Below are 10,122 nucleotides of genomic sequence, written 5' to 3'. Positions count from 1 at the left end.
CCTATCATTTCATGTTTGCCCCTTTTTGTTTACAATTTATTCTTACTTGAACCTGTGTGACAATGTAGCACAACGAAGTTGCTGATTCTCTTGTGCTTTCTTTTCATGTGGTGTTCGGTCGCAAGGTGGACGGTAAGAAAACTTTAGTTTAAATTGCTTCCTATTGGTTAGTTACTGTTAAAATTATGCTGTTTATCACTTGTTAATTACTTTCTGGTCAAATTACAATTTTCATGTTGACTGTAGTTTTTACTTGTGGTGAGAGTCAGGCTAGACTGGTAGGTTAGCGATAAAAACCAGCCATCCACCGAGCGGGATGCTACATTGGATTTAAACTAAAGACCTGTTAATTTGTGTTGTGTTAAATTGGATTATTCCTAGTAAATGATTTGTGGTGTCTTGTGTAACCACTAGTGTTTATGCATTGTAAATTTCAATGCTAATTGTGTCGTCATAGTGCTGTTTGCACTTGGTCTTTAGTGAATTTGTTTCTTTGTGTAATCAGTTGAAAAGCTAGTCATTTTAACTTGCTTAGTGTTGATTAACTCTTGTGCTGTGTTGAGAAATTGTGTTGTGCTGTTAAACTTGTGTAGAAGTTGTGAGACATTGTTTAATGTTAAGGATAAAGTAAGTGTTGAACTTGTGTTTGCTGGTGGTGTAGCCTCATTAAGTGAATTTGGTTGAATGCACCAAAGTCAGCATAATTATTATCTTAGATCTCGTGTTACCAGTTGTAAGAACATGTCTGAGCAATCTAGTACAAGTAACAGTGTAGCTGTAGAAAGTGACAATGGGGCCGTACTCGGTGTGAGTTCTGTGGCCAGTCATTCAAGTGTCAGTGAGCCAAGTGGTTCTGAAGTGACAACTGTGGTGAATAAACAAGTGTCTTCATCCAAGGAATTGTCCTTGCTGATGAAAGGATTTCTAAGCGTCGAGAGAAAATTATGTGAGTTCAAACATGAGATGTGGACTGCCATTGGTCAACCAGATGCCGATGAGTTGGTCAATGAGCTAATCGAAAGATGTGAGTTGGCAATGATAGATGCCAAGTTCTTGTATGAGAAAATCAATGCTGGTACTAGTTTTTCTGATTCGGCCAAATCTAGAGCCCAGAGATACTGGAATAGCTTGAATGTGACTTTAAGTCAAGTGAAGGAGTTAAGTGATTCTAGAATTTCAAATAACATGAGAGATGAGAATCAGTCCCATGTTCAAGTTGTCACTAGTCCTCAACCGGTCGTAAATAATCATGAGGAGCCTAGGGCAACAGTGCATTTGCCAGATCCTAGTGCTAGTACTTCATACAGTATTCCACCAGTGCAATCCCCAGTGAGAGTTGAGAGTGAGCAAATCCCCATATTTCCAGGTGTCGCCGCCCCATACATGCGGCCTCCACATCTTGGTGTTGCTCCTCCAGTGACATTAGATAAGTTTAGTGGTAATGTGATGGACTACTTAGAGTTTAAACGTAAATTTACAAAATTTGTAGAGAATGTTTACCAGGATGATGATGTACGCATGTCATACCTGCAATCTCTGTGTGTTGGAGAGGCAGGTAGGGCAATTCGTGGCCTTGGTGGTCATGTGAATAGAAGTATGGCTTACCAGACAGCGTGGAATCGCTTAGACCAAAGGTTTGGCAGTCATGACCTTTTGATGGCACAGGTGCGTAATGAGATGCTTAACGGACCTGTCATCAAGGCATATGATTCGTCAGCACTGAATAGTCTAAGAGACAAAATGTTTGAGTGCGAACAGAGTTATCTCAGTCTTGGTTGTTTAGATAGTTTAGACAGTCATGAGGTAATCCATAAATTGTTCAGTCGCTTGCCTGAACAACTTCAAAGGGATTTTGTTCCCTTGTACAGAAAGGGACAAGGTAGTTTTCGTCAGTTAAGAGAGTTGGTAGATAGTGCTGCTGCGGATGCTGAGTGTGCTCTTGGAAAGAAGCTGTATCAGCTGGACCTCAAACCAGCTGGAAGAGCAAAAACTTCCAGAGACCAGCATTCCAGTAGTCATTTTAATAAACGTGTAACAGTAAGTGCTGTGAAAGAAGTCCACTCAGGTTTACCGAGGGCAGAAGGAAAATGCTACATATGTGATGGTGGACATAAACTGTTAAGCTGTGCTGTTTTTAAACAGAAGTCGGTAAATGAAAGGAATGATATTGTCAAAAGTCTCAAGTTGTGTTTCAACTGTTTGTTACCAGGTCATCGTGTGGGTGATTGTTATTCCAAACAGAGATGTCAAGAGTGTGGCAAGCGACACCATAGCTTACTGCACTTTCAGAGACATCAAAGAGAGGTGAGGAGTGTTGGTGACAGTAGCCCTGAAACTAATGACAATGTGTTAGTGGCGTGTAACTCTTGTCCAAGTTCTGTTGATGGACTGGGCAGGAAATTGCATAAGGTGGTTCCTGTAAGAGTGTGGCTGCATGATCCAGCAAAGGCTGTGCATACTTGGGCCTATATGGATGAGGGGTCGGAAGCAACTTTGTGCACCCGTGCACTTGCTGAGAAGCTTTGCGCTCCTTTGTCCAAGGCCAAGGTGAAAATATGCACGGCTAATGCTGTGTCAGAAGCTTCGTGGCAGATGAATAACCTGCATATAAGAGGAGTTGACGAGTCAGAGGTGTTTCAAGCGAACAGAGTGTTGGTGCAGGATTCCATCGTGAATGTAAGGTCTAGTATCCCCACCAATGAAGTTGCGAAAATGTTTCCACACTTAGAAGATTTGTCATTCCCTAAGATGGAGGTAAATGAAGTTGAATTGTTGCTTGGTCAGGATGTGCAAAACGCATTTCGTGTCACTGAACTGCGTTATGGTGATACTGACCAGCCATTCGGCTTTCATACGGCCCTAGGTTGGGCTTTGTGGGGAGTTGACAAAGTGACGCCCGGTTGTTACTCTGACCAAGTATGTGTTAGTTTTATCAGTGAGTTAAGCCTGCCAGATGAGTCTTGCCAGCAAGTCTTGCAGATAATGGACCAAGATTTCAAGGACCTTGACCTTCCCCAGAATGCTTGTCTTTCACGAGAAGACAAACGTGCGGTCAAGATTATGGAAGAGACTGTGAAGAAAGTGGGAGATCACTACCAGGTAGCGTTACCATGGAGAAAGGACAGGGTAGATCTCAAAAATAACAGAAAGTTGGCAGAGAAACGTTTAGCTGGTTTAAAAAGAAAGTTAGAGGCTGATCCAGAAGTGTGTCAAAAATATTGTGAAAAAATGAACGAAATGATAGAAAATGAGTATTGTGAACTTGTTCCATTGACTGATTCGCCTCCAGAAGGAAAAATCTCGTATGTCCCACACCACTGCACATCATTGTTAACAAAGTTTCGTGTAGTTTTTGATTGCAGTGCGAAGTGGAATGGTTCTTCTCTTAATGATGGGCTTCTTCAAGGCCCAGATTTAACTAATAGTCTTGTAGGTGTTTTGATGCGTTTCAGGCAGGAACCCATTGCTGTTGTGGCAGATGTCAAAGGCATGTTCTTCCAGGTTTTGGTAGATGAAAAGGACCGTGATGCCTTGAGGTTTCTTTGGTTCCCAGGCCATGATCTGACTCAACCTCCAGCTGAATACCGGATGAGGGTGCATCTGTTCGGAGCGACTTCATCGCCATCAGTTGCTGCATTCGCCCTACGAAGGACAGCTGAGGAGAACCTCACAAACTCTGGTCAAGACACAGTTAAGACTGTTTTTAACAATTTTTATGTAGACGATATGTGTAAATCTTGTACAACTGTGCAAGAGGCAGTGAGACTAGTGAAAGAACTGCAAGAGCTTTTGAGTAGTGGTGGTTTTAAATTAACAAAATTTCTTTCCAATAACAAGCAGGTTTTAAGCTCAATTCCATCCAAGGACCATGCTTCAGGCGTTTTCGATTTGGAGCAACGTGAACTTCCAACCCAGAAGGCTTTGGGCGTCTACTGGGATGCTGAAAGCGATAGTTTAAAGGTGAAGGTAAATATAAAAGAAAAACCGTGTACTCGACGAGGGCTCCTATCAATGATTTCGCAGACATACGATCCTCTAGGGTTTCTCCAACCATTCATGTTGCCTGCTAGGAAATTGTTGCAAGAGGCCTGCCGCTTGAAATTGGCGTGGGATGAACCTTTACCGGTCGTGGGGGGTGGGAAAGATAGTTGGGAAGAATGGGTGCAGGCACTCCCTAGTTTAGAGGCGGTGTCTCTTGCAAGGAGCTTCAAGCTCCAAGATCGTGTGGTTGACTACATTGAGTTGCACATTTTCACTGATGCTTCCACCACTGGGTATGGTGCATGTGCTTATTTACGTATAGTATATGTGGATAATTTCATTGATTGTGTTTTTGTGATGGGGAAGTCCAGGATAGCTCCCTTAAAACCCGTTAGTGTTCCCCGATTGGAGCTTACTGCTGCTGTTCTTGGTGCTAAACTTGGTAAAATGATTTGTAGTGAATTAGAGTATTCTTTGAGTAGTGTTGTGTTTTGGACTGACGCCACCGTAGTTTTAAGGTATTTGCATAATTCTACCAGTCGCTTTCAAACGTTTGTAGCTAACAGACTGGAATTATTACATACTCTTACGTCAGTGCAGCAATGGCGTTACGTGCCCACCGACCAAAATCCCGCTGATATAGCTTCGCGCGGTATGGCGCCCTCTAAGGTGTCCAATGCAGACATGTGGTTTTGTGGTCCCGAATTTCTACGCGCGCGCGAAAACGAATGGCCAGGACAGCCAGATTTTGTGAACAATATCGAACAATGTGATGCTGAAGTGAAGGTTTGTTCCACTCAACTGTCTGATCCATCAAGTGACTCGATCCATCGATTGCTGCGGTACTATTCAGATTTCAGTCGTCTTCGACGCACGTGTGCCTGGTTATTACGTTTTAAGAAGTTTCTGATGTGGAAAGCTAAATCAGCTCGTGATGCTCCCAAGTGTGGTCTGTTGAGCATGGAAGAATTAACAAAAGCTACGTCCGTGATCATCAAAGCTGTTCAAGTTGAAGCCTTTTCCGACGTGATGCAGACGCTTTACAATCACCCAAGTTTTGATGCCCCGTTTGTCCCAGTAGAAGAAGCTCAAATAAAGAAATGTGCCAATTTGAGAACTGTTCAGTCGCTCAATCCGTATCTTGTCGATGGGGTGCTTCGCGTTGGCGGCCGTTTACAAAGATCTCCGCTGACAGATGAAGAAAAACATCCCATTTTGCTCCCAAGTGATCACCCAGTTACCGCTCTCCTAATTTTGACGTGTCATCAACGAGAAGGACACATGGGAACCCCTCATGTGTTGTCTTCGCTAAACAAAACCTATTGGATTCTGAAAGGAAGATCCACCGTGAAGAGAGTGCTACGTTCGTGTCTAAATTGCAAGTTTTGGGCGGCGAAAGCAGGTCAACAACAAATGGGTCATCTGCCTGCTCACAGAGTGACGCCGAGCCCCCCCTTCAGCGCTTGTGGGACCGATTTAATGGGTCCATTGCATGTGAAAATCGGAAGAAGCTATGTGAATCGATATGTTTGCCTTTTTAACTGTTTAGCCAGCAGAGCTGTTCACCTCGAAATAGTTCAATCATTGGACATGACTGCGTTCATACAAGCCTTTCGAAGATTTTGCAACAGAAGAACAACCAAGGTTCGTGATGTTTACAGTGATAATGGTGGCAATTTCGTTGCAGCTAATCGCGAATTGAACCAATGTATCAAGCTTTGGAAAAGCAAGAATTTTCAAGATGCCATGTTGCAAGAAGGCATCCACTGGCATTTCGGGCCTCCTCTGGCCTCACATCAAAACGGTTTTACTGAAGCCTTTTTCCGTATTGTCAGGAAAATCTTTCGTTCGGTTGTCGGAGAAGCTACACTAGAAGAATTCGACTTACTAACCTTGGCAACAGAGGTTGAAAGAATTTTAAACAACAGACCAATTACCAAGCTTGCCGCGACCCCAGATGATTTAGCAGCCTTGACCCCCAGTATGATCCTTACTGGATCGTTATGCGAAGGAGTTGCCCCAGGTGTGTTCATGAAGGCTGATGCGTACCGCAGATCGTGGAAAAAGACACAATACTTAGCAGATGTATTTTGGGATCGATGGTTACAGGACTATTTACCGCTGCTGCAGCCACGCCAGAAATGGTTTGGCACGTCTCGTAATTTGCGCCCTGGTGATCTTGTTTTAGTTGTGAACGAATCGGTCAAGCGTGGTTGTTGGCCGAAGGGTGTGGTCGAGGCCGTAATGCCTGACAGTAATAATTTGGTTCGAAGAGTGAGAGTTCGAATGGCTCACTCAACCCTCGTAAGAGATATTCGTAAACTTTGTTTGTTAGAGGGTTTCGCTGACGAACAGTAAGTTTCTCATTTCGTGTGCATGTTTGTTTAGTTTACTGGTGTATTTTGAATTGTTTTTTTTGTTGTTTAGAAGCAACAACGACGTTTAAGCATAATGTAGAGGCGTACTTGAGTTTAAGTCTTTCATTGATACGTTTAGCTACATCAAGTTTTATGTAATTTCAAAGTTAGTCGTTGGATAGTCTGTATTCGTACTCGATGTCGTGATCGCATTTGATTTCGACTTTCGTGCTCATGCACGGTCTGCTATTTGTGTTGTCTTCGCTTGCCTGTCGCCTACTGTACTGTTTGGCAGTTGCTCGTGTGCCAGTGTCAATTTATCTCTCGTGTGGCATCGTCCTTAGTTAAAAAACGTTCGTTAGCAACTTACGTTTTTGTGGGGAGAATGTTGAGGACGATTCCTATCATTTCATGTTTGCCCCTTTTTGTTTACAATTTATTCTTACTTGAACCTGTGTGACAATGTAGCACAACGAAGTTGCTGATTCTCTTGTGCTTTCTTTTCATGTGGTGTTCGGTCGCAAGGTGGACGGTAAGAAAACTTTAGTTTAAATTGCTTCCTATTGGTTAGTTACTGTTAAAATTATGCTGTTTATCACTTGTTAATTACTTTCTGGTCAAATTACAATTTTCATGTTGACTGTAGTTTTTACTTGTGGTGAGAGTCAGGCTAGACTGGTAGGTTAGCGATAAAAACCAGCCATCCACCGAGCGGGATGCTACAAACTTCATGTTCAGTGTTGAAATGACATTCAAATCGGATTAAGCCAAATGTTCTGGTTGTCTGTCCTGTGTAGGTAGGATAAGGGAGAACCTGCTCGATTTGGCCAGTTCCTTCATATTTCACATCACCAAAAGGGGGCTTCTTGAAATTGAATGTTCGCTTTTGCGGTAGAAACCATCTGGTTCATAATACCCCGGCTAGAGTGTTCTTATTCAAGCTACAGTATTGCCTAACAAAACGAAATCAACATAAAGCTTAAAATCAGTTTGCATCAGTATTTCATAACTATAATCTATCCCTGAATAAAAATCTAGATTTCTAGAGTCCCTGTAGGCCTACTAAGCATGGCAGACCAACCAAAATGGATAACTGAATTTACTTTTGACCTCTAAAACTACATTTTTTCAGTTCTACTGAGAACAATTAACTGCTGACCAAAAATGATGGTACCAAAAAAAGCATGGTGATCATGTGACTAAAATATGCAAATGAGATCTTAGGATTTCCAACAGTTTTCCAGAAAATGGCCTGGTTCATAATACTCTGTGGTTCATAATACCCCGGTCTCCCCTACGGAGGACTAGGCTTTGTCTGTGCAATTTCTATTAATCTTTGCAGTGCAGAGCGATCATTCTCTATTTTGAAGCTGATCAAGAATGCAGGGTGGTGTACGTTGAAGCATGATCACATAAATGACCTCACATTTTTAAGCATTAACTCATCTTTACTTATTTCTACAGACTTTGAAGAAATAATTGATTTGCTTGCAAGAGAAACAGCTCGCCGGAAGCGATTTTAAACAATTAGTTTGTTATACAATGACATTCATTGATGTATTCAAATAAACAGTGCAAATTACTTTTTTGTAAGGAATTGAAAATATAGGCTAAATTGTAGCGCACCATCGAAAATTTTTTGGGGGGCAACACTTTTCTTATCTACCTAGGGCAGCACTCAAAGTGGCCAGATGTGGCTAAAACCATAGATATCTTACATTATAGATATGCAACTCAGCAATCGTGGAATTATTGTCACGCTCGACTGACCTTATGGACACAATCAACAATCAAGGTTGCCAGCTTGGCTAGCGTATCTATGGTAGGCTATTATTGTACGGTTTGGGCTTGGCGAGTGGTGGCTTTTGAGCTCCTTTGGAATATTTTGTTTGGCGTATATTTCAAGTTTTCACAGAATAGCCTACTATGAAAAATCAAGACAATAATATTTCTTCACGTAGGTTATGCAACTTCTGTTTCATGATCGTTGGAACTTTCATTTAAGCTTATTTCCAGTGACTCATTAAAGCTTGTTGTAGGCAGTTTACAAACCTGAGATAGAGGGGCGCCGGAACAAATTTAGGACGAGATTTTTAGGATGAGATATAAGGATAATGCTGGGCAACTCATTCGTTTTCCCGCTATTAGCCATGAAAGTCGAAATGTGAGACAGATGAATAATTGCAATAGCTTGAACAAGAAACGAAAGGTAAATTTCACATTCATAGCATCACAATCTGCTGCAAAGTATAAAATGTGTCCACGGGATAATTTGTGTGGGCCTACTGTAGGCTATAGGCCCTATAATTTGGCTATTTGCAGTAGCTTGCATGACCTTAAAAGGGCACCATTGCCCCCCATCCAGAGAAAATTTGAGGGCAGGGGGCATCCTCCCCCCTGCTGAGACAGCTTCATTAGCATCACGGATCCAACCGCCAAACCAAGACAATTTTAATGTTTGGTACACACCATAACTAGGCTGCCAAATGCTGTAGCACAGCTTTCGGTAGCCAGCAGTAACTTTCATTTTGGTAACACTCAGTAGATTAATTGAATAAAACTTCAGCTTGTCCTGGAACTACATCCCAGTAAACATTTTTCCTTGGCCCAACGTTGGCTGACGGTTGTTCGGGTTGGCTGAGGGTAGTGTAGTTTTGCCAACTTTGCCAACTTTTGAAATATTTTACTTGAAGATACCTTCGAAGAATTGTTTAAGTTTGCTTCATCGTATTCCTTTTACAATTGTAATGGGACAATGAAAATGCAAAAAAACTTAGAATTAGGAAGTCGGTTTTTCCAATGTTGGTGTGCAGTTGTACAGAACGTTGGACCAACGTTATTATTTGCGGGCGAACTACGGTAACCCCTCAATTTTTTTACGTTATTGCTATAAGTGAAAAAAAGATTTGAAATGTTTTTCTAAATCATGCATCACTATGAGGATCACTAATTCTGAAAAAAAAACACTAATTTGCAAATTTAGCTGCAGTTTTTCAAGTTTGTCAGCAGCAGCTAGTTTTTTTAGTGTTCTACTGTGGCTCTACCGGTATATAACTATACTCTGCCTTCTTAAAATTGATCAGGGCTGTAGTTTCATCTCGCAATTTTTACGTGCTCCGTTCATTTTTGTTTTCGAAGTTTTCATTTTATTTTCGAAAAAAATTATGACAACACTGAACTGAATAATTGGACCACAGTTTCCCGTACCATGTGTTTCAGGCAAGCACTTTAAAAAGCCATAAACATCTTATAACAACTAGACAGCGCATCTCGATTGAAGAAATTAAAAAAAGGCATTCGCCATTGTTACTGTCTCAAATTTGCGTGGAAGCTGCGCTGTTACAGCCAAGCCATACAACAAAATCTGTCATTTTTACACTGATTCAACGTCTACAGACGTTTGTTAAGACAGAATTTTTGTTAAGCGTTTTACGAACCAATTTAGCTTGTATTTGCTTGCAGGTTTTCTTACCAATGCTGTAAAACCTAATTTTTAAATAACATTTGGACACAGTTTTGACTAGTGTAAAAATATGATTATTGGTAACGGTGCATTCAAACACATGATCCGAGAGATTAGTAAATATCTTGGAATAATATTTACTCCTTTTATCATCTGAATTGTATTTTCTTCGTTTTCTACATCCATATGCACAGCACGCCATATCTAAAGCATTGACAAACGCGAGTAATTGGTACATTGTAAAAAATGGCGGACATCTGAACGTGCTTTTTCAAAATTCGCTAAAAAGAGATGACGATGCGCATGCGCAGTCAGAAACTA

At 41.4% G+C, this 10,122-nt stretch overlaps 3 protein-coding genes across 3 annotated transcripts in view; all 3 read left to right on the top strand.

Annotated features, from left to right (window-relative positions):
• Nucleotides 1-525: 525 nt before the first annotated feature.
• LOC145775052 (uncharacterized) lies at nucleotides 526-2,311 on the top strand. The gene is made up of 2 exons (XM_082586246.1): nucleotides 526-1,665; nucleotides 2,210-2,311. Exons 1-2 carry the CDS (start codon nucleotides 685-687, stop codon nucleotides 2,306-2,308), a joined length of 1,080 nt encoding a protein of 359 aa, XP_082442372.1. The 5' UTR covers nucleotides 526-684; the 3' UTR covers nucleotides 2,309-2,311.
• Nucleotides 1,933-6,978, top strand: LOC145775050 (uncharacterized). The gene is made up of 2 exons (XM_082586245.1): nucleotides 1,933-6,421; nucleotides 6,452-6,978. Exon 1 carries the CDS (start codon nucleotides 2,470-2,472, stop codon nucleotides 6,337-6,339), a length of 3,870 nt encoding a protein of 1,289 aa, XP_082442371.1. The 5' UTR covers nucleotides 1,933-2,469; the 3' UTR covers nucleotides 6,340-6,421; nucleotides 6,452-6,978.
• Nucleotides 6,796-10,122, top strand: part of LOC145775053 (ER membrane protein complex subunit 10-like) — a 24,587-nt gene continuing 21,260 nt past the window's right edge. The window contains exon 1 of the mRNA XM_082586248.1: nucleotides 6,796-6,870. The gene's annotated coding sequence lies outside the window, so the exon portion shown is untranslated. The remainder of the gene's footprint in view (nucleotides 6,871-10,122) is intronic.

Source organism: Aplidium turbinatum, chromosome 8 (genome assembly GCF_918807975.1).
Source record: "Aplidium turbinatum chromosome 8, kaAplTurb1.1, whole genome shotgun sequence".
Taxonomy (NCBI): domain Eukaryota; kingdom Metazoa; phylum Chordata; class Ascidiacea; order Aplousobranchia; family Polyclinidae; genus Aplidium; species Aplidium turbinatum.
This window is presented reverse-complemented; position numbering and strand designations above follow the sequence as displayed.

What these genes read in the sequence shown, in the direction of transcription:
- LOC145775052 (XM_082586246.1), top strand. Translation starts at nt 685, where the DNA reads ATGCACCAAAGTCAGCATAATTATTATCTTAGATCTCGTGTTACCAGT. An exon ending in ATGACCTTTTGATGGCACAG is followed by an intron (nt 1,666 to 2,209) that starts GTGCGTAATGAG and finishes GTTTGTTACCAG; the next exon opens with GTCATCGTGTGGGTGATTGT.
- LOC145775050 (XM_082586245.1), top strand. Translation starts at nt 2,470, where the DNA reads ATGGATGAGGGGTCGGAAGCAACTTTGTGCACCCGTGCACTTGCTGAG.